The 25,237-nt window shown below is 43.8% G+C and overlaps 1 protein-coding gene across 5 annotated transcripts in view; it reads right to left on the minus strand.

The window, feature by feature from the left end:
- Positions 1 to 25,237, minus strand: part of Dcun1d4 (defective in cullin neddylation 1 domain containing 4) — a 75,140-nt gene that overhangs the window by 21,338 nt on the left and 28,565 nt on the right. For all 5 annotated transcript variants that reach the window (XM_075943084.1, XM_075943086.1, XM_075943087.1 and 2 more), the window contains exons 4-7: positions 18,280 to 18,394; positions 15,550 to 15,641; positions 6,455 to 6,525; positions 3,158 to 3,249 (exon numbers count right to left, since the gene is read on the minus strand). In XM_075943084.1, coding sequence (XP_075799199.1) covers positions 3,158 to 3,249; positions 6,455 to 6,525; positions 15,550 to 15,641; positions 18,280 to 18,394 — 370 coding nt within the window. The remainder of the gene's footprint in view (positions 1 to 3,157; positions 3,250 to 6,454; positions 6,526 to 15,549; positions 15,642 to 18,279; positions 18,395 to 25,237) is intronic.

Raw genomic sequence — 25,237 nt, forward strand, 5'->3', positions numbered from 1 at the left:
AGACCGCCTTCCATCGGGTAATGCAAGTGTGTTCCCCTGTGTTTCCTGTGGCCTCGGTAAAGCTATCTTATAAACAGGACTTAGCTGATTCACCTAGCAGAGTGACTATTACTTCTGAACCTCTAAGTGTTATTTCCAGGCCCTGCCCCCGATGGACTTTGTCTTGGGGACAGTTTCCTTCGCTGTCACCTTGGCTGCACTTCGGATCACCCAGGAAGCATAACTTTCAGTGCCTGGGAAGGTATTTCCAAAGCTCACTGACTCAGGGACGAACCCCCACCCCGCCCCATGCACTGGAGTCCTGAACTGAACCAAAAGGAAGATGGACAAGGCTGTCAACCCGACTGTGGTTCAGATGTCTCTGGATGGGTTTACTAGAGGAATGTAGAAGGGTTTAAAGCCAGGGGTTAGGAAAAGTCCTAGATGCCATAGACGGACCTTAGTGGGTGATCCTGACCCCAAGCATAGAAGACTAGAGTGCCAAGAGAGCTGCATACAGGAAAGTCTGTACTTGCCAGCTCTTGGGGGTGGGAGGTGGGAGCGGGATGGACACAGACAGCTCTGGAAACTGGACTGGAGACAATCATCTATATTTGCCAAGGAAACGTCCTAAAAACCTGAGTGGGGTTGAATCGAAAGTATCAGTCTATACTGTCTAACAGAGGAAACTTAACGGCAGTATGATGTTCAAGCTGTGGCACAGTTACTGTTCACTGCATCTGCCCACATTCACAGTCAGGGGAGCAGGAAGAAAGGAGTGGGGATATGGCTAGAGCAGAAGACAGAACCAAGCCAGTCTGGCCAGAAAGGGGCTTAAACTCTGTTAACACTGAGGTTAACTAGAAGCAAGGCAGGGTTATAAAATCTCGAAGCTTAACCCAGTGACAGATTTCCTCCAGCAAGGCCATACCTCCTAAACGTCCTTAAACAGTGCCACCAGTTTGGGGACCAAGTATTCATTTAAACCAACACACCTGTCAGATCACGGCAATACAATAGAGCGGTGGTCCTCAACCTTCCTAGAGCTGCGACCCTTCAATACAGTTCCTCATATTGTGGTGACCCCAACCATAAAATTATTCTCATTACTTCTTCATAACTGTAATTTTGCTACTGTTAGGAACCGTAGTATAAATGTCTGTGTTTTCTGATAGCCTTAGGTGACCCTTGTGATGGGGTCATTCGACCTGCCCTCCAAAAACACTGTGACCCACAGGCTGAGAGCCACTGAGAGAGAATCTCGATCTTGTCCAGGATGTGACACTTAGCATTTCAGTGCCATTCAAATGTTTCCTGCATAGAGGGTTCTTAAACACTTGAGATTGTAGTAATTCTATCCTAAATGATTACCTCCATCTTGGATAAGGAAACCAGTCTCCAAATTTTAAACCACAAAAGAGAGAGAGCAGATTCCTCCACTTTCACAGTGAGTCATACTACTGAACCCTGAATTTCTACGATTAGGTCATTGCCACCTTCGAGAATCCACTTGTCGACACCAAGTGCACTGCACCACAGACCAGAACTCACAGCTAAGAGTTTTGTGGGCTCCCTTGTCCCCTTAGGATGGAGACACAGGCCTCTTCCAGGAAGTACAGCACTCAAACACACAGGCAAGGCCTGGCATGGATAAGAATTTTTATAAAGATAAACATCTGAGAGAATCATATATATGGGCATCTTATCCCCTAAGTACAAATGAAACTGGACCTGAAAGATGCCTTGGCTGCCTCTGAAGCCTTGAAGCCGAATCGTGGCACGGCCATGCGTTTGCGTCACAAGGACACTTAAAAAGGACAGCTGGGAGATAATCTTCTCAGAAGGCAGCAAGGAAAATGATGAGCCAGCAGGCTTCAAAGTCCTGCGGCAGCCTTCTCCACCGTGACAGACAGCACTACCCAGGGGATCCAGAGGCCAGCACCCCAAAACCGTAGCGCACACAGGCAAGGACTGTGAATCTGTACAAGGATGGTAACTTCCACCTAACAGTCCTCTGCCACTGGCCACGCTCGAGAGCACGGTTGTGTGTTAGGAACCAAACGTCTTAGCTTTTCTTCCCAGCTCTACCTTCACGAGTTACACACAGCTGTCCTTAAGTCCTCGGTCTCCTCATCTGTGCCACAGTCAAAATAAAGCCAGGCACGTCTTACATCGTGAGGTTCAGATGGGCAAACAGCAGAGAGGGCATGAGCTATGAAGGCGGAATACACAGTGGACGCTGGTATCAACAGGGCAGCGATAGCAAAGCCGACAACCCCACCATGATTTAAATAAAATCAGGAAACCATTTCAGTTACAAGTTTAATCCAGCAACAGTCAAGTCCATTACTCCTAGTTAGGGGGAAAGAAAACGATAAACATTTCTGGTTCTTAGGCCAAAGCCAGAGCTTCTTCTTCAACACCATCTGAATTCTCTCCCTCCTAGTTAATAGAAGGATGTGTCTTTCTGAATGAAACTCTAAGCAAGTGTGCACCTACACACCACACACACACACACACACACACACACACACACACACACACACACACACACACAAGTAAATACATAAGGCTACTGACTGTTTTTTCTTAATCTGGACTAAGGGGTCCAACATAGTTAATAAGACTGACTGGATGGACTGAAAATATAAAATACCCACTAAATTTTGAAAATTTAAAGAGAAAGAAAATAGCTTAATTTTTAAAGAGTGATATATATTAGAATAATAATGTTTTGGGTATCTTTGATGAAATAAAAAGGTTTGAAACTGTCAATATTTATTTTTAGGGGCAGGGTTTCTCTGTGAAAACTGTCAATTTTTTAAATTTGGCTATTATAAAATTTTATATTACATACATGGCTCACACGCATGGGGAAGGAAGACCAATCCCTTCCCAGAGATATTCCAGGAAAATACTAATGCTCTCTTTGCCACACAACCAATATACAAACACTTCAGTTACTAAAAGGCACCCATCGTTGTCCTCAGGATGGGTGTATTCCATCTCTGGCTGAAGGGAGGCTTGCCACACTAGCAGGCTTCTCTTCTCTCAGACTACCACATCCTGAGTTCCCAGGGGTGAGGTAAGCACCAGAGGAGACCAGGAGAACCCCTTCCTTTATCCCAGCCATCTTCTAACTGCTAACCACCGTGACCCTTGCAGCCCCGGGACTTACTGGAGAGCAGTCATTCCTTTCAGCCACTCCTGCAGAGTAAAATAGCCCATGTTCTGTGCATCCAACTTCCAAGCGAGGACAAGCATGACCACCTGTTAAAATACAGAGACACAGTGACAAAGCAGACCTCAGCCACTAACCACTCCAGCATCCTACAAGAGCTTCTGCTCACCGCGGTCCAGTCACCAACATATGAACGGTGGCTTTAAAACTGAGTTAGTCTGGGTTTGACAAACACCTACAAAATGTCAGATAATATAATAAAAAAAAAACTAGTGATAAAAGTATCTTTATTTTAAAACCTTAAATTTAAGAAGTCAGTAGAGTTTTTTTTTTATTTAAAGAGGTCAAAACATGATTGCTAAGGGATGTTTTTCAGACTACACGTAGCAGATTTTCTCCACAGCTCAGATGTCCTGCAATTCTGACAAGTTAACTTCTACTTCCTCAGGTGAACCAACCCACATGCTTATGTAAACCACACGTATTATCAAGCTAGGCCTCTATTTAGCCCAAAACTCAGGCACAAAGTAAAACAAACATGAGCAGAACATGAGGACATGCTAACACGGATCGGGAATGAGCAGATCATGGACGGCACCAATGGACATGCTCATGTGGATAGGGAATGTGCAGACCTTAACCCTATTCAAAGAACTTCAAGCAACTAAGGAAAGCCAGTAAGGAGAGTGCGAGAAATAGTCTTCCCTGTGGAAGAGTGTCACACACACACACACACACACACACACACACACACACACACACACACACACACACACGTGTGCGTGCACGTAACAACTAATGGGGAAAAGCCCATGAATCTGAAAGTGCAAAGAGGAGCTATATGGATGGGTTTAGAGGAAGGAAAGAGAAGGAGGAAGTGATGTAATCATGTTTTTAACATTCTACATCAAAATGTGTTTAATAAGAAGGAGAGGGTGAAGGAACGTGAACTTGCAAACATGAACACTCACACACATGCACACATCAGGTTTGGCGAAAACAGCCACAGGGGACAGTCACCCTGGGGAAATAACCTGGCAGATGTCCTTGGTTTAAACCAGTAAGAAAGCTACATGTTTTTAAGGTAAAACATGTAGTAAAAGAAAGGAGACTTGAATTTTGCGGGCATGATAAAATTTCCTAGCTCTGACTACCAGGAGGTGGAGAGTTAAAATACCTTTAAAGTGCTTGCTAGTGGAGGCAAAGGGGCGATGACGGCTATCGGGCTCACTGAACACATCTTCTCTTTGGGATGTGAAACAGCACCTCTTCTACTCTGCCGTCGGAACAGAAGCACGCTAACACATGCTTGGAAACAACCCAGTGCTGAATTTAGTCTTTTAGTCACATATCAAGACTGTCTCTATTCCTACAGAAACAGAGTTCTCTAAGGTTCCTAACCGCCAACAAGGATGGCAAGAATAGCGGCCTTTTCTTGAGAACTGCTACGGGCGAGGAGCTTTGAGCACTTTTCCTTTTCCAGTCAGAATCAATGCCAGGACAGCCCACACAGAGACAGGCTTTCCGCCTCAGGCTAAATGTTCAGCCCATCCCTCAGAGTCCTGCAGCTTAACCCTGGCCTCCCACGCTCCTCTGACCTGCAGCCTGTCCCTCTTCTGTCTCTCCCTTCCACCCTTCAGCTAACACCTGGAGAAACTACCTCCTGAATGCCAGCGCCACCATTTTCCCTGTACCCATGGATGCCAGCAGGTGAAATACTAATAACCTGTTCGTCTCTAAACTTCTACACCCACGTGAATAATTTATCAAATTAATGGAACTAAAAAAACCTTAATTTTGAAAAATTACAAGACAAATCCCCACATAACGGACACATCCAAAGGTACCTTAGAGCATTTAACTGTTGTCTTGGTGGCGCTGTGGGGAGAGAGCAGCCAGAGGGCCACAGAAACAGCAAGGGTGAGATGGGAAAGGAAGACCAAAAGGGGCAAAACCTCAATCCCTAGTTCTTATTAAAAGCACAGCATTCACCGTGGGCAGCAGAAGTCTTTAAACGTCTCAACAAAGGAGATGGTCCCTTGAGGCCTCGTCCAGACCACAGACTCCTTTTAGGATCTGCCATGCTTGTTATACTGGCAGCTACTGTAAAACTAAGCTGCATCATTTATGAACCAGGGCACATGCGTGAACATAACTTTTCATTTTAGTGTAATATGTTATGTGAGAACAAGAAAGAATATTTAACACTATCATAAACTAGACAAAGAACGATGCAAAAATAATTAAACATTTAAAAACCTCCAAATTCTAAGGGAAATATTTAGTGCTTTTACACTAAAAATCAGTCACTTTCTGAGCTAAGTTCAATTAGAAATGAAAGACCTGTGGGAAATTTATGGTAATTACTACCTACTCAACCCTTGATGGGTAATTATTTAAAATCCGGAACTGTATTAAGTTGAAAAGCTACTGAGGGGGGTAAAGGTACACAGCACACAGTGACTGGTACCCACTGTTCATCTGCCACTGTGGGTGTGTGTGCCCACACCCTTCTTACACACCGAGATTAATCACTTAATGTACCTCTTAGATACAAGAAACCAAACCAGCAAATGACCACAATTACACCACAAGACTTAAAAGGGAAAAATTCAGGGTAGACAGCGCTGGTGAACTGTGGTGGAATATTTGTACACAGTGTGAAGACATGTCACTGTGATTGACTAATAAAGAGCTGAATGGCCAACAGCTAGGCAGGAAGAGGTAAGGCAGGGCTTCCAGGGACAGAGAGGACTCTGAGAGGAGGAAAGACATGGAGGATGTGCAAGATGGAAGAGAGATAACGCCACGTGGCAGAATGTAGACTAATATAAACGGATTAATTCAAGTTATAAGAGCTAGTTGGAGACAATCTGAAGGCCAAACTTTCATAACTAATAGGAAGTTTCCATGTCATTATTTGGGAGCTAGCAGCCCCCCCCCAATCTAACCATAATGCACACCTTTGATCCCAGAACTCATGATGCAGAGGCAGGTGGATCTCTTGAGTTTGAGGCCAGCCTGGTCTAGACAGTGAGTGAATTCCAGGATATCTAGGACAACACAGAGAAACTCTGCCTTAAATATATACATATAACAATATATATACATACATACATAAAATAAACAGAAAGAAAAAAATTCACTTATGGATTGAACTAGAACCAGAATAACAAGCCAACACAAGCGTCTTCACACAAACTTCAATACAAGCTTCTTTTATTATTGCCTTACTTGGGAAAAGACAAATAAAGACAAGAATGAGCACACTGCTGTCCTGAAAGGCAGACTTACGTTTTCTGGTTCAACACCGATGTCTTCACAGAATTTCTCCATGCCTTCGGGACCCACCACATCATCAGTTCCTGTAGAATGCAGTGTCACATGAGTTAGATTTGGCACTGTATCAAATATAATCCAAGGCCGTTACTAACTCCTTTGGGAAGAAATCAAGTACAAATTGGAAAATACTCAATTAAACCCATAAGGATTGAGTCTTTAGGGATTCTATTTTGTACTTTGAATTGAATCACCACTGTATCCTCCAACCTTTGGATAAGGCAGTCAGTGCTATCTAAGGACAAGGCCATTTCAACAACTTTTTAAAGCATCTAAAAACTCTACATTCTTATTTGGCAACGATACCAATAATAAACACATGTAAAAAATTTTAGGATCATCACAAAGAATCACATACTGGTCTCTATAAAATATGTTTCTTTCATAGAAAAAAAAACAACCAAATAAAGTCCCACATCTCTAAATTTGTCTAATTAAATCCATACTGATTTCTTCTTGCCATTAAATAGGACATATTATCTACTGACACAGTATATACAGAATACTGTATATTTAGTTTTATAAATAAAATCTGGAAATGATTTAAAGTAACAGGAGATTTTCATTGGTCATATGATTCAGCTACTAGCTCATTGATATTAGAGACCCGAGTACTGTGGAATTTGATCCCCTCCAGTCCTAGAGCCATGATACATGTCCCGCATGTATCATTCTGTTCTCTTTTATGATTTTGTGTGTGTATGCACATGTGCACATGCATTCTAGGCGAGGGCAAAGGATCCACTTGGAGTCACAGGTGGTTAGGAGTAGCACATATGCTAGAAGTCATAATACACTTTGTGTCTCAGCCTGCCCTCCCTCTCAGTCCTTCTCTTTCTTCCCCAGATAACTCACTCAACCATTGAGAGTGAAACCAAACAATCTCCCCCAACTCCACCTGCAGGCCACATTAACCATGCCCACCGTGACTCCATGCAACGCTGGTTTTCTCCACTTGGGACGCTGCATTCAAAAGTGCCAGCCAGATTTCCTTCCCCAAAAGCTCAAGAACGAGACTTATTCATTCTTCCTACAACCTTAGAGAGTTTACTCAATGAGTGAAGTAGTACTCTTAGTACACAGAATCTCCTTTTGCGCCTGGATCCAGGGAGCCGCTGAGTCCAGCAGAATCTATAATCTTCCTATGTCTGTATCAAGCGATGTTTATCAGACAAGTCACAGGACATGCACTGTGGCGATGCTTGGGACTCAAAGGGGGCAGTGGTGCCTCAGCCCTGCATCTGCCAAGGCAGAACATCAGAGCAATGACTAAGCCACAGGAAAAGCACACAGTGCTGCTCTCCAAAGGATGAACCTGAGCATCCAAGGAAGCACCTGCCGCAAAGTCCTACGTCACTTCCTGCCCAAGCTCAGCCTCTTCCTCTCAATCTCAACAAAGGAAAGCATGTTCTTGGTGCTGCCATCTTCTCTGTATTCATAGATGTTCTGTGTTTGAGGAAAAACAGATGCTCTGCTCTCCATAGTCAACTGCCATCTTTTCCTGGGATTTTGTTTTCATTTTTGTAATTAAACTTTCTCATTCATTTTACAGCCTGACTGCAGTTCCCCTCCCCTCACACCACCTCCCTGCCCTCCCATCCCTGAACCCACTCCTCCTCTGTTTCTGTTCAGAAAGGGGCAGACCTCCCATGGTGTCAATAGAGCGTGGCATAAAAAGTTGAGGTAGGACTAAGCTCTTTCCTCATATTAAGAAAACCCAGTATGAGGAATAGGTTCCCAAAAGCCTGCCAAAGCTTCAGGGACAGACCCCACTTCCACAGTTGGAGTCCTATAAGCAGACCAAGCTAAACAATTGTCTCACATATATAGAGAGAGCCTAGGTTAGTCCCATGTGGGCTTCTTAGCTGCTGGTCCGGGGTCTGTGAGCTCCTATGAGACCTCTTATAGACCCAGCTATACCAATTTGGGGCATATACCCAAAAGATGCTCAATCATACCACAAGGACACTTGCTCATTTATGTTCATAGCAGCTTTATTTGTAATATCCAGAACCTGGAAACAACCTAAATGGCCCTCAGCCAAAGAATGGACAAAGAAAATATGGTTTATTTACTCAGTATTTACATATGGTACATTTACTGAGTATGACTCAGTTGTTAAAAACAATGATATCAGGAAATTTAAAGGCAAATAGATGTAACTAGAAAAAATAATCCTAATTAAGGTATCCCAGATGCAGAAAGACAAACATGGTTTGTACTCACTCGTAAGTGGATATTAGATGTAAAATAAATAAGTATGCTACAATCCACAAGATTGTAGAGAGGCTAGGTAACAAGGAAGGCCCACAGGGGATGCATGGATTTCTCTGGGAAAAGGAAATCGAAGAGATCTCCTGAGGAGACTGGGGGCAGGTGGGGATGTGAACATGAAGGATGGGGCTGGGCGGGACAGAGGGAAGAGTAATGAAAGAGATGTCTTGATGGAGGTGCATTTCGGAGTCAGGCAGAAACCTGGTGCAAGGAAAACTCCCATGAATCAGCAAGGATGTCCCCAGTTAAGACTCCTGGGGTCATCTTTTTTATGTTATTTTTTTTCTGCATTCCTTAATTTTACCTTGACCATGAGAGAAATCAAAAGTTTAGCCAATCTGGGGAGGAGATGGGGTTATACATTAATATATAGTGCAAATATCATCTAACCATGAAGACAAAGTTTAAAAAGCAGATTTACTCTCTGCCCTCTCAACTCCTTAGACATTATCATTTATTAAAGCATTTCTCTAAGTATCCTTCCCAAATAAGCCCTTCACAAAAATGTGCATGTATGGAATATATACATACTGGCATCACACTCTACCTTGGTCCAGAAAATTCTCTTTAGGCATCCAGCAATATCATAATTTACTATCACCTTTGCGGATAATCAATTGCCTATCCCTTCCAAGTAATATAAATAAGAGCAGTGAGAATGAGCATGATCAGTCCATGCTGATAGACATGCAGCTCAGGCTCGAGCGCACATGTCTACATGTGTGCACACCCACAGGAATTACACATTAATGCATTTACATGACAAAATGCTCGGGTATAAAAGATACACAGTATAAAAACTGGAAGCTGTGTTTCCCTCTCCTTACCATGTAGGCCATCCCCCTAGATTTCTCACTGCGTGCGTGCAAATGTACAATACAGACGATTCTAAAGCTTTTTCTCCCTTTACCTGTAACTCAGTTTTTGTCCTTGTGACCCTGACTTTATTCTTGCCAACAGAGACAAGGGCTGGAAGACTGAAGATGACTTAAGGAAACACCCATTATTTTACATTTTGCTACAAGGTTTGCTCTGAGGAACAGCTGCCTTTCTGCTATCCACAGATACTCTTGGGATCTGTTGCTTCATTCTCCTCTAGTTCCTATTCTACCTGACTTTAAAAAGCTTCCACTGATGCCAACCACTAAACGTACGCTCCTGCCCTGTATGTGTCTTGCTTGCTCTGGTCCTCTGGGACCTCCAATCGGACACTACCATCCACAGTCTTACAAAAATGATGGTTTTCAACTTACTAACCTGCTAGCCACACTCAAAATGAACACTGTACAGAAATACTTGAGCAGGCGCTTGTAGCTGGGTGTGGTAGCACAAGCTGGGGCACTCGAGAGACAAAGGCAGGTGGCTCTATGCTGAGTTAAAGGCCACCCTGGTCTAGATAGCAAGTTCTAGGACAGCCAGGGCCAACAAAAAAAGAACCTCCTACAAAAAAAGTTTGCAGTGATGACGTAAATGACCCCAACTCTACAAACTAAGTGCACACACAATCATTGTATTAGCTACAAGCACATTTCTGTGTATTATAAACTATAATTTCACCATATAGATTATAATGCTCAAGAATATATTCTGAATATTGTAAAACATAGCTTCTTAATACATATTACTTAAAATATACTCATCACTCTGCCATTTAACACTACTCTCAATCTAGTTGTGAGCAGACTGCTCACTGGGAGTGTGCTGGCTAATTTTTATGTCAACTTGACACAGCCAGGGTCATTTGGGAAAAAGGAATCCTAAATGAGAAATGTCCCCATAGGACTGGCCTAGAGGCAAGTCTATAGAACATCTTCTTTAATGACTGAATGTGTGAAAACCTATCCACTAGGGTAAAGGTTAACAACTGAACTGTCACTTAAACCTGATAGGAGAGGGGGAATCCATTTTCTCCAGAGTGACACTGGGTATTTGAGTCACTCCACGAGAGGCCTCATGCTCAGAAGTAACTAACTGACCAATATATAATGGACTCTACAAGTTTTTATGGTTTTTCTTTTCCTTTCTTTCTTTCTTTTTTTTTTTTTTAGATGCTTTTATTTGGTTACAGTTTGGGGCTTTGTTTCTTTTGGGGTATTTTTTTCTTGGTTTTGAAAGATTTTATTGTTGTATGGGGTTTTTTATTTTTGAGAAAGAACATAAAAGTTGCAGAAGGATCTAGAAGGACTTAGGGAAGGGGAAGAATTATGGTCAAAATCTATTTAAATTTAAAAACTGTCTTAAATAATAAAACTGTAATAAAGCAATATAATAAAATATATGATTAAACAAACACTAACATATTGGAATTGTACAAAACAAACAGAAGAGCCCAAGAAAAGGCACAGGAAACAGAGACCTACTCATTGGCAGTCAGGAATCCCATTAAAACACTAACTGGAAGCCGTAGCATACTCACAAAGGATGTGGTGCGTGAGCTACTTCAGTCTCTGTGAGCTCACAGGGGCTTTCTTCATGCTGGTTTAAGAGGATCTGGTTTTTCTGATGGTCTCCAACCCCTCTGTCTGTCTCCTCTTCCTCAGGGTTCCCTGAGACCCGAGGCCAGAGATTTGATAGACTTCCTGTTTAGACTGGATGTCCTAGGCTTCTTACTCTCTGCACATTGTCTGGCTGTGGTCTCTGCATTTGATCCCATCTGCTTCAGGAGGAAGCTATGAGTATAGCATGTTCCTTTTTTATTTTCTTTTTAAGAACAGTAGTACTTGTACCCTAGGTGTTTAGTCTCAAGTTCTCTGTCACACTAAGCAGTGTTAAGTGCATTCCACCTCATGGAGTGGGCCTTAAATCAAATCAGATACTAACTGGTTAATCCCACAGGCCTTGTGTATCTTTGCCCTAGTGTGTCTTTCAGGCAGGACATCATTGACAAAGGGTTTGTGGCTGGATGGTGTTCTTGGTAGCACGCAGAGTACCTTCCTGTACCAAAAATGCTAGAATGTAGGAGTGAAGGCTCTATGTAGGTACCAGCTTGACTTTTCCAGGTTCAATGTTAGGTGTTGTTTTGAGCAATGGGGCCTTGCTATCAGTTTGTGGAGAACAACTTACGGTTTTGCAACAGCCTGGGTTGTTTGGGGATTTCCATGAGACCCCTGTGGCCAACAACTCAATCAGATGCAATCTAATTACTGGACTGGGAGCTTCATCTGGTGACATGAGACAGCCAGTGGGCTTTGACTCCCCTGTTGTTTGGCTACTTCATCTAGAGCGCCTTCATGTACGTATATATTTTAGGAAGCTTCTACTGTGTTAGTTTGCACATTACCCCTCAAATGGCCCTGAGTTTTAGTTGTCTCTCTGTATTTCCTTCTAGCTCACTATGGGTGGTGGCACTCCTGGGCAGGTGTTCCTGTGTGCGCTAAGAAAGCAGGCTGAGCAAGCAGTACTCCATAGCCTCTGCATCAGTTCCTGCCTCCAGTCTCGCCTTGAGTGCCTATCCTGACTTCCCTCAGCGATGGATTGTAACCTGGAAGTTTTAAGCTCCTCCCCAAGCTGCTTTCAGTCATGATGTGTATCAACGCAAAAGAAACCCTAACAGAGGGATTTTGATGAAATTTTAGAATAAATCTATCAATTCATCTCTAGAGTAAGGTAATAAATAACTTTTGTCAAGCAAGGTTATGCCAAGAATACACCATTGGATCGGGCAGGGCACTCTGAAAGTAGAGTCTGAGGGAGACAGGACAACATATGCATCTGTATCTCCAATAAGAAGCTATGCATATCCTGGCTCACTAGAAGGTGGAGACACACTGGGAATGACAGATTTGGAGAAGAGTCAAAAAGCTAAGTGATGCCCCGACCCTTGCCCCTTTAAACAGGGCCTCTAACTAAACATACCTAACTATTTCTGATACCCCAAGACCATCACACTGACATTCTCATGACCATACAGGACATACCACTGTAGCAAAAGAAGCTCTCCTTGGGTCTCTTTGGTAGCTTTTAACCTATCTTCCAAAACCAGACGTTAGCATTTTTATAAATGCCCATGTCTTATGTGACCATCTCTTCTGGTCCCTAATCCTGCTTTCACAGATCAAAGGACAAATACTACAGAACTTAACTCAAAATAATCTAAGAGCTTACAATCATGGCCTACCGAAATCACATGACCTACATGTGAGCTATACTGGAGTCCTGTTTAAAACAAAAACAAACACCTATGTCACTCTGATTTCTTACTTTCACATTGACTGTAATTTAGAGGACACCTGATAGATTGTTGATGTAAAATTGGCTATTCTCATTCTAATGAAAAGGTAAACATTTCCATTTTCAGATGGAATTGAAACTAAACACTAAATCTGCCCTGGCCAATCCTATTTTGACAAAGAGAACGGTTCCGAATTAGAATGGGGAAATAAGCCTACAACCAGACACAGTGAAGTCCCAGAGGACAGGGCTTATTCATCCAGCTTCTGGAATCAGTAACTGGGTTTACACTGGCGTGGAAAGGTGAGAAACTCCACATCAGCGTGTGTTTAACCACGCTGGCTTTGGGCCGTAGGTGGAATGGGGGCTCTGGAAAGGACCAAAGGTCACCCCTGTGAACCGCTCTACCTGAGGGCCTACCATGCCTCAAAGGCAGGGAGTCAGCATTTGTCCTCAGCTCAAACCAGCACATCTGTTCTTAGGTCATCCTCATGGAGCCTCCTGGCTTCTCCTACAGACATCCCACAGCGCATACCAAAGGCCACCAGGTGCCTCAGAGCCTGGGCCCAACCTGCACTTCCAGTTCAGTGTCTGAGACAGTCAAAGTGAACAGGGTGCCAACTGGGACTTGCGGTCATTCCCAGTCTGAAGCCATTTTTTCAACTGATAAGGCACACAAGAAGAGAAGGCTAACAATGGGGAGAGAGGGCTAAGGGACTTAAATACACACATAAACTCATCCACACAAATTCTACAAGGATGAGTGACCCTAAGGAACCTAAATAAGGTGTCTTTATTTTTATTTCCAAAATGTCACCTTCTACAGTCAAAGAAAAGCAAGCAAAAAGGCAATTCCATCTTGCCCTCTTAAAAAACAAAACAAAAACCACACACACATGCACATACATCAAAACTGCTATGCTACTCTGCTAGGTCTTGTTTAAATTTCCATAATTTTATAACATATTTTCAAAGGAATAAATGTGAATCAATATAGGTAATCAAAAGATCTTCCTAATGTATTAAGAATGCAGAACACCAGCCGGGCCATGGTGGTGCACACCTCTAATGCCAGCAGTCGGGAGGTGGAGGCAGGCAAGACCAGTCAGATCTACAGAGCAAGTACCAGGACAGCCAGGGCTGTTACACATAGAAACCCTGTCTCAAAAAAACAAAAAACAAAACAAAAAACCCAAAAAACAAAACAAAACAAAAAGAAAATATAGAATATGTCTTCATCTACTCAGACCTTTTCTGAGCCCATGGAAACTGTCAACCACTTTTACATTAAATTAAACTTGTCTTCAAAGATTCATGTTCTAAGGAAGGTAGAAAATAGATACACTCTAATACCATGATGTGTCTGCCCCAGTGTCCATGCCGTGCACACAAAATCTAGCTGGACCTAGAAAAGAGGAACTCACTACAAGTACAGAGGTACTTCAACTTCACAAAGGCTCTACACGAGTGAACACTAAGAACAGGGGCTGTATCCTTTCAACCTGCCCTGTGCGGGTTCATACCCGAAAGAAACATGCTCTTCTCTCAGGGTATGCCTGCGAAGCCCAGGAGAGTCTGGTGCCCCGGATCAGTCTCTGTGGTGAGAAGAGCAAGACTCATGAGAGCAAAGGGTAGAGCTCAAGCAAGGGAAAACACAGATCCTAAATTGTATACCAAAGTCCTGTGGAAGACCATAAGGTTGTTAACATAATTCAGGAGCCCCCAGCCCAGATTTCATAGTCAGCAAATACGGTAAGAAGTGAAAAGAACAGTTACTATCAGAGGACAGCGGAGCCAGGCCTTGCATCCTGGAGACAACTGGGATGTTTTAAGCGGCGGGCAGGAGGGGATAATGTCAGAGCATGGCACACATGAGCTGCTCTGCTTACTTCTAAGTAAGACAACCAGAGACACATGTCTGGAACCAAGACCCGTGATGGGAAAACGGCTAAGGGCTACAGAGACAGTCGAGGGGATCGTGCTGAAGTTCACCAGTCACGTTGGAAAGGACTAAAACACGGGGAGAAAGTTGAAAGGCCGAAAACCATACAGCCGGAACTTTGTCTGACCTTCCTCCCCTCCGTCAACACCAGGCAGTGACCACAAGGCCAAGGCTGCCACCGAGCTGTCCAACTGGTGACTTAAACTGCAAAGAGGCAGCGCGATTTGAAGACATTTTACACAAGAGCGCAAACAGTTTCTGTCAGGTGATCTTTTCAGAATAGAGGAACTGGATATAAGGAAATCCCAAGTTCAAAACAGCAAAGCTTACTTCAATGCTTAAACCAAGTAGTTACCCATTATCAGTATTCTGACTAGATTTCGTAGCAATCTGAAGGGTTGCTCCCGAGTATACTTCATCTTTTCAGTTCCTACCTAGGGTTCTGAATTCTTGAGTTTAGCTGCTGGCTATAAATAGGATATTTGGTGATTGGCTCCAACTATATCCCTTGCTTCTGTTCTGCCTCTATGCCCCTCCCCCACACAAAGTCTCTCTCTCACACACACACAATTGGAAAAGTCCATTTCTAGAGTTCTGCAATCTCTTCTAAAACGCTTCCCGTTTTCCTAAGAATCGGCTTTACACGTCACAGGTCATTACCTACCTGCATACTCATAAAACCACTCCAGACACCGCTTACTAGAGAAGGCTTCTTCCTCAGTCTTTATTCTCGTGGACTCATATTTCCTATACATGCTACAAATTGAAAAAGCAGTTTTACGTTATTGAAGACACTGAGTTCGGGTAGCAGGTACTTTCCATAGCAGGTTTTGGTATAAGCCAGACGTCTACTCACCCAGGATTTTAAACACATTTTAAAGGTTTTGCTTTTTCAAGCATAAGCAGTTTCATAACTATCTTAATATCTTAATAAAGAATTTAACAGTAAGGAATACAACTAACTTATCAACAACCAGTAAGAATAAAATATATTAGTTACTTGATAAACTTGCCTCACTAGAAGTTACTAGAGATAATTCTAAGTAAAATATGTCAAATAAAGCATTCATAAGGACCCTTAAAAAACACTAATTACTCCTATCTCTCCATTAAATTCTCCTGATTTCTGTGTCATGAAAATGGGGTTAAGCCCAGGCACAGACTGAGGAGGAACTTGTCAGTAGTCAGTTATTCCAGAAAACATTAAGCAAATAAAGGTAAACATCAACTCATGTCCAAGCTTCCAGAACAAAACTGATCCCGGTGCACGGCTTTAAAAAGTCTCTTGGGAGAGGGAGGACAGCTCCCCGGCTCCTGGGGCCCCATCCTAAGCCTGCTGGGCAGCCTGCGCTGGAGGCCTGGCTTTCAAAGCAGAGCAGCCTTCTGCAACTCAGGAGCCCCGCATCTCGTGACAGGCCTGAGGGGAGCGTCCCACATGGAGCAGGCAGGGGCAGGAGCTTCAAGTGTGACTTGGCTACAAAACATGTATATATTTTAACAAATCACATATATACAGACTTATTAACATTCGTGGATAATAATTTTTATTTATACAATAACATAAAGAGCATAGACAACTTTCCATTTTAGTAAATCTATTCATGAACACTGATCCGTGGCCTAGACAGTGACTGATTGCCGGAGCAGATCTCTGACAGAAATTCCAGCAGCTATCATGCTAGGATACCATGCTGGATGGTATTAAGTTATTAAGTTATTGAAACTACAAACCCCAAGTCTTCCCTCTCCTATGTAAATGCAGTGGATACCAACCAGGGGTTCAAAGAGAAAGGGACTGAGCATTCCTATTTAGCTCCAAGCTAGTAATTCATCAAAAAACTGTAGTTCTCCCGAATAGCAGCACCAGGTAAGAATTCCCTAGAAATAAAACTTACCTAAGACCATACAATGGAAAAATAATACAGCAGCTAAAAGAAACAAAACACTGGTGCCCATTATCATACAGACGAGCCTCCGAAACATCACGCTAACTGTAAGGAGTGAAACCCAGGCCACTTAGACAAGACGCCATCAAGGCGATCCCATAAGGTAGAAAGATGGTTGCCTGGGGCTGGGAGTGACTGGCTGGAACGGTGGAATGTCCATCACTGGATCGCAGTGACAGCTTATCCAACTTGGTGAACACTAGAAACAAACTGAATTATCTACTTAAAATGTAGCAACTTCACGGTATATAAACAGAGTTCATAAAAGGCCAAGAATCAAACTCAAAAGTTTCACGTGAACTGCTGCCAGCTTTTAAACTGGCTTCTTCATAGTCCATTAGTGTCATACCAAGTTATACTGAAAAAAATTATAGCACAGAATGCTACGAGAGTGTGAGAATTTATCGGTTCCCTGATGCACGGTGCTTAGCCTCATAAACCTGAAAAGTACTGGTCAGAAGAGAGCTGGTGGGGGCCTTAGGAACCCTCCTGACAACAGTTAGTTACATCTCTGCTGAGATAGCAACGGTGGCATTGCTTTCCTTTTCACTCTGTCTCTGCTCCCCCAACGGAGCTGTAACAAATGAACCAGCACAGCAAGAAAAGAAACAAAAATCATCCCAGTCCCTCTGTTTAAAGATGGAATGCAGCCCACTCGTGAAATGATGAAATGACCCAGAGTGGGAACGGGGAACAATTGAAAAAAGGAGAAAAGACATGATTTGTCATGTGATTAAAGAAAAAGTTACTTATTAAGATCAAGGCAAAACAATAAAGATACCTAAGAAAAACATTGAACAGTCTTTTGCATCATCATAGGTAACACGTGATTTGTCTGAATGTGACTTAAGTAGCCTTGTTTTTCCATTTTCATTAAATTCTCAGCAATATGAGAAGAAATTTCGAGTGGTTGGTGCGCTGGGTGGGTGAGGACACTCAGAACAGCTGCCTCGCTCTGGTCCTGTGGCTGTAGCTAGTGAGACCCTCTCCAAAGGACAAGCTTCCTCCCCAGGCTCTGCCTTTCCCAGGCTCTGCCATCCAGGCGTCAATGTAAAGAAGCTGACACCATGCTGGTTACAGAGGATAATTAAGATAAAATTAAAGGCCACGCTTTAATTCCAGCACTCGGGAGGCAGAGGCAGGCTGATCTGTGAGTTCAAGGCCAGCCTGGTCTACAGAGGCAGTTACAGGACAGCCAGGGCTACACAGAAAAATCCTGTCTTGAAAAACCAAAAAAGATAAAACTCATTTCTGAAAATTCAAATTGCCTGTTTTCTTTTTAAGTTCTACAAACCAAGACATCCAATAAGCATCCTTAAATAACTGCACTTTGAAGCATCACCCACAGAAGCAAAGACTACTTCAGTCAGCACTTGCATTCACTGCATGAAGTCCTGTGACCTCCATGCACACGCCCTGGACCTGGATCGACAGCCTCTGCACTCTACCTGTCATGCCTGCTTTTCTTGGCAGATAGGTCATCTCCAGAGGCAGGTCTTCTCTTTTTCCTTGGTGGCATCACTTTACTAAAGCAGTCTGAGGAACTGCAGGACCGCAGGCTTCCTACGGAACAAAGTCACACAACACAAAATTAAGGCATGGCACACACCGACTTCCAAACAATGCCACTGCTAAATAACTAAGCCCGGGGCCTGCCTACCCTGTGAGTGGTTAGATGGTATCAGTCAACACCATTACAGAGAGAAAATGACTTTTCAGCCCCTATTTGAGAAAACGTTCTATCAAGAAACAAACCTTGCCATTACACAAGTGACTACTCCCACCAACCCACATTGCAACAGAAGTAAAAGGGAGCTTTACTGAAAAGATCGCACACAGAAGTCACCGAGATGCCCTGCTTCTTACGTGTCAACGCTCCTTCAAGACAAACTGTCTTGCCGACACATACACACACTTCATGCGGCAAGCAGACTAATCAGCACACCAGTACTAACACAGGCTTCAAGGGATGTTGAGGTGTGGGGGGGGGACTGGGAGGGTGGACAGAAATCAGACTTCAAAACAAAGTTTCATAGTAACTGTTCCTTGTTTCTGTCACTTGCAAAGGGCTGCCAACCTCAGACAGGGCTTGTCTAACTGTAACTTAGAAAAGGACATGAAAATCTAACAATATTCAGTAATAGTGGGAATACACACACACACACACACACACACACACACACACACACACACACGGTGATGCCCGTCCTATTTTTAACCCTTGCATAACTCACCCCTAACGAAAAGGACTATGAAGGAAGGCACTACTGCCTCAGCAAAGGAAGGAAACGGTAAAATCTGGGCAGTCTCACTGCACACTGTCTTAAACCATCATTAGATGATATTAAATGCCCCACTAGGGCATAAGTGCCCCAGACATGCCAATCAGTTCTCACAAGAACCCTGTGCACAATGGACAACGACAGTTCTCTACATAGCAGCTGGGAGAAACCACAGCGCAGGCTTTGCTGACTTCCCACAGTCTCTAGAACCCCTGAGTTGAAAGGCTGTGGACATCCATCTGGAGGCACGCTAGGCTTGGCAATCTGCCCTCGATGGACACTCAACTGTAGACTGGGCAACTTCTGGCCTAGTTTAGGCCTCTTCTTCATTTATCATTTGAAGAATGTGAAAGGTGTTCTCTCTCTTTGGCCATCTCAGAATTTTCTTGCGAATGAACACCCATTCAACGAACACCCGATGGCACACACTACGTGTAGGTGTGTGCAGGTGAAGGGTAGGGAACTGGTGGTCGGTGACACAGCCACTATCAGTCACTATCACCCTCAAGCTCTATAACTCCTAGCCCTAGGGCGTGCAGCCATCAAAGGGCTAAGAAAGAAAGGTAACGGCCTCTATGATGTCCCAGAAGCCAGAGGAGAGTCTGGGGTGCAGGAGTGGCTCCACGGCCACATGGGGGCCACGGCGCGAGGAACAAAGGCTCAAGCTACATTTGGGAAAGAGCTAGGAAAATGGACTGAGGTCAGATCACAGTCAACTGGGAGGCTTGAGAGACAGGGCAAGTGTGGTCAGCAGCCCAAATCACAACCTGCTGTGAGCAGTGGTGAGCTGGAACCAAACCCCACTTTTAGGTTTCTAGCATCCCGCTGCACTTCCTTGGTGATATGCTTCCAGGGTCCCAAAGGGACTCAAGCCCAGAGCCGGAACTGCACAGTCCCTGGGCATCAAAGTCCACTTGCTCCCTCAGTCTAGAACGTGATATCCAGGAGGCTTAGGCATATCATACCCAGAAACCCTGCCTGGAGCCTAACTACATCTGTCCAAGAGTGGAAGGTTCCTCAGAGACACAGAGTTCTTTCTACCTCTCACAATGGCAGCAGAGAAGAGGGAAAGAGCGGGGATGGGGAGGGTGGAGGTGGAGAGGGGGTGCCTACCACCCCACACACTCATTCACCTTCCCTACAGGTAAGTGTCCTGGTCACAAACCACACTAATGTACTCCAGCATTTAAACACTGCAGTGTCCTGAGCTCCTGCAGACGATCAGCATGTATAATGATGCTATCCTTGCTCACTGATGCCTCGGGTAGGCCTGCAGAAGGAAAACGTTGGCACTACCTAGTCATGGATCCCGAAACAGTGTCCAGAACTGAGACATGCCTGCCACTGCAAGCGGGCTTCAGCCACCCTAGATACGGACACACCAGAGGGACAGACAGTTCCTTCCAAGAGCATCTGGGCTGGCAGCAGTCTCTCCCTCCCACAGTATTTACAGAACACAGGAAAAGGCACTTATCTCCTCAGTCCATGAGAAATGAGCACTTGAAAATAATGTCTCCTCCAATAAAAGGTAATTTACTAGCTCCTTCAGCACCGGCTTCTTTAGAAACAGCAGCACCAAGTCTGCTTTCACCAACAGGGCATCTTGGGTAAGCACACAAACACCTTACATCAACTAATTTTCTTACCAAGGACTGCTTTCTTCTATAAGTTTCATGCATCAATATCTCATACCTGTGTAGACCTTACTCATGTTCTCGAGTTTGGAACCTTACTTTATTCAACCCTTTTCTCTCCTAGTTAAGAGACAGACATGACTTTTTTCCCAATCTTCTGTTCTAAGTATTGGCGTAGTAACCATTACCGGCCATTTTCCACAAATAAGCCATGTCAACCCTCTCCAAGTCTGCCCCTGCATAGCTGCTTCACAGCACAGGTGGGGAGGACACAGACCCAGGGAGAGCTTTCCAGCTTACAAGAAAAGCAGTGTTTTGCATGTTTACTTACAAGAACAATTTCCCAACAAGACCTGAGTCAACAACATACACAGGTTTTGCTGCACACCTGCTTCCGGCCTCCTCTGCTCCTTCTCTTGCTTCTCTTGCCCGGCAGATCACAGCCAAGAGAACCTACGAGGACTTTGCAAAGCGCACAGGCACGCGTGCATCTTGGGCAGGAGTGGTCAATACCTATCACCTCGGACTGCACACAACACTCAGGAGGCTAAGGCAGAAAGGTTGCAAGACCAACACTAGCTACCTAAGAGAGTTCAAGGCCAATTCAAGTTGAAGATCAAGACACTGTGTCAAAACAACAACAACACAGGAAAGGAAAAAGGGACATCTCTGTGGCTTTGGAGCCTGTCCTGGAACTAGCTCTGTAGACCAGGCTGGCCTCGAACTCACAGAGATCCGCCTGCCTCTGCCTCCCGAGTTCTGGGATTAAAGGTGCATGCCACCATCACCCGGCTACATCTTTCTTTGTAGTTTCTTTCTGGGTTCATTCCTATATATAATAATTTATGATAGTAAAGAAATACTTTGAGTTCCCCAGAAATGAAGTATTTACAGAATGAGTCCCTACAATATGCACAAATCAAGCTGCCTAAAATCAGAACTTTTCCAGATACCTGGAACACCTACGATAGATAACGCACCATCACATCTGACTCATCTCCCATTCGTCAGCAAAGCTAACTTCACGTTTACTGGCAATACAGTGCTTCTTAAAATAAATCCTTAAGTCTAAATGAGTGGTCTACAAGTTTAATTCATTTATCTCAATAAATTTAGGCTCCGAAGCTTAAATATATACTTCACCTTAATTTAACTATATCTTTACAGAAATAAAATCAAAAGTATATAATACAGTCAAGAACTCCTATGGCCTCTTTGCTACAGTCCACCTGACATTTCAGGTAGGGGACTCAAGGCCACAGATCTGCAGCTCTCAGTCACAGAGCACTCTCTGCCTGGCAGCGCGGTCTCCTGACCTCACACCAGCCAGGCAGATGTTCTGCTCAGACCAGCACACCAGCTCTTGAGCTTTCCAAACAGGCTCAGGCTGGCTTTGAACCCTGGATCCTTCTGCCTCAGCCTCCAAAAAGCTAAACTACAGACACAAGTTTCTTCTAAATGGTATGACATTAAGATAATCATTAAAGAGACAATGAAAATAAAATTCAGGGCCAGCAAGATGGTGCATCCAGTAAAGGGATTTGTCATGAAAACTCGACAACCTGAGTCTGATTCCCCCAAATTCACATAAAGGTGGAAAAAAGATTTGAACCTATTCCAGGAAGTTCTCTGGCCTCCACACATACACCTTATACACACACACACACACACACACACACACACACATTCACACACTGCACACCACATATACACACCACACACATACATACACATACCACACACACACTACACACAACTTTAAAACCCAATCGTATATAAAGGTTTTTACCTGAATGTTCTGATTTATTTTGGGGGGATTAGTATTTTAAGAGAACAAGTTATTTTTTATCTTTTCATTTAAGTCAATTAATATAGTCTTTCTTCCCATATTAAACAGTTTAAAATACTATTGACATTTTTCAATAGGTCTATTTTAGTATTGTCCCAGAAAATCAAGTTTTAAAGGCTACTTTAAGTCACCTGGATCATCTATCCACCTTGCTGCTTTCCTAACAGTTGAAGTTGGCATGCTATTCTGAACTGATGCCTAAGCAGGTCCTTTCCCCTTCGTGCAATCATCTTCCTTGACCGGCCTCAGCAAGAGTCCCTGCTAGAGTTAATCTCTTATAAAATCCACCAACTCATGGACCCAATTACTAGTCCTCCCACACATCCCCAAAGGAGGCAAAGGCTGTTTCTGACTTGTCCAAACTTAACCACACGTTCAAAACGCACACCTCAATCTGCCTTGTTCACGCTGGTGAGCCTGCTGTCCCACGGCACTGTCTCATGTCACAACACTGCACGCAGCTCACTCTGCCCCACCAAGTGCTTCCATAAAGTTTGCTGCGCTGCTCACTCAATGTCAGAGACTTCACAGTGTCAATTGACAAATACATAGACATCTCACTAGTACCTAGGACTTTATTTCACTTTCTTAAACATACGGGTGAATTACCTGTTCAAATAAAACTAGTATTTTTTTTTTCTTTTAAGTTTTCCGAGACAGGGTTTCTCTGTAGCTTTGAAGCCTGTCCTGGAACTCGAGCTGTAGACCAGGCTGGCCTCGAACTCACAGAGATCCGACTGCCACTGCCTCCCAACTGCTGGGATTAAGGGCTTGCGCCCCCACCGCCTGGCAAAACTGACAATTTTTAAAAGAACAAAATTTCCTGCTATTTATGACAAATGGAATTCCTTTCCTTTTATCTCTAAGGAACCCTGACTCTGGTACGCATAATCACTTTTCTGACTTGCTCCCCGCTCTGTGTTTTCCTTTTGTTAATTCAATTCTCTATTTCAGAGCTGCTCTTCCTCATCCTCACCTCCCTAGCTCCCTTGTGGAAGAGCAGAAGCACAAGGCAGGGGATGAGATGCCCCACCTTCTGGCATGGTCTTGGCTTCTCCCGCACACAATGCTTATGGTATGGTAGGTGCTCAGACTCCTGGTGGGCCAAGACATTGAAAGAAACAACACACTTGCTTGTCTCCAAGCCTCTCTCATTTTCCACTCTAAGTTTTACAGTGTATGCTGCAGAGTAGGAAACACAACAGATGCCACGGGCAGATGTGGAACTGTGGCGACAGACTGTACCCAAGCCCTGGTCCAGGGATATGGTTTGATGGGTACAGTGCTTGTCCTACAGATATGAGGACCCGAGTTTGATTGCCAACACCCACATAAAAAGATGACCGCAGTGGCACGTGCCTGCAACCTTTGCCCCAGGGGAACAGAGAGACAGTCAGATCTGGGTGTTTGCTGCCCAACCAAGGCTAGCCAAAACCAGTGGGCTCAAGATTCAGTGAGACACCCTATTTTTAAAAATAGGGTACAGAGCTGGGCAGTGGTGGTGCATGCCTTTAATCCCCGCACTCAGGAGGTAGAGGCAGAAGGATCTCTGTGAGTTCGAGGCCAGCCTGGTCTACAAGAGCTAATTCCAGGACAGGCTCCAAAGCTACAAAGAAACCCGATATCAGAAAAAAAAAAATAGGGTAGAGAAGCTAGTGATGACATCTTGACGTCAACCTCTGGCCCCTCGTTGCACACCCACATGGTGTACCATGTATACATCTGCACACATACATATACATATACATACCATATATACCATATATATATACATACTATAGCATACACACCAAAACATATGAGCATACACATACACCATGAGCACACATGCTCACACACATCATGAGTGTGCATGCACTCTATGAGCACACGCACATATGCACAGAGTACACACACACACCATGAGCACCAACCGACACTGTCCAGGCCCTCAGACACAGCTGGGGACCAGAACAAACACTCTTTCCTCTGTCACCTTCCTTAATTGAAACCTACAGCTATTATATTGTCATTTTTAAGTTGAACATTTAGATATGAAATTTCCATAGTAACCATTACTCATTTAAATCTAAACTCCAAAATTAACTATATAATATTCAGAAATCAGAAATGTGTTGTTACCATAGCTAAGACAATCTTAGAGTCTTACTAATACAAAATCTTATTTTAAAAACTAAAACACCACCACCAACTGTTAAGTCAAAAAAATCTTCATGACCACCAACAGCTTCAAGTAGAAAGCTGTGTTTCTTTCCTTAATTATGAACTTGACCCTGGAGATATTATTCCAGTATTACTGAAAATAGCTGAGAGTTAAACCCAAGCACAAACGCTCATCAGGAAGCTGGAGAACATATGATATGTCCATGAATTGGACAATTAAGCAGCAATTTCAAAAGAGAACATATCCTTTTATAACGTGCTACTGAAAATGTTTGCCCCTGACCTCCTCAACACACCTGGCACAGTCTGTTCCCCATCCCATCCTCCCCTGCCTGGTCTAATTGGGGATGCAGAGAGAGGAACCTGAGCAGAGAGAGAGCCCAGCTACTCTGAGATGCCTCCCTCCCCAGCAGAGCAGGAAGCTGTCTCCATCATGGGCTGGTGTACAGTACACAGCAGGTGTGTCTGTCTGTACCCA

This window comes from Microtus pennsylvanicus, chromosome 12 (assembly GCF_037038515.1).
Source record: "Microtus pennsylvanicus isolate mMicPen1 chromosome 12, mMicPen1.hap1, whole genome shotgun sequence".
Lineage (NCBI taxonomy): Eukaryota > Metazoa > Chordata > Mammalia > Rodentia > Cricetidae > Microtus > Microtus pennsylvanicus.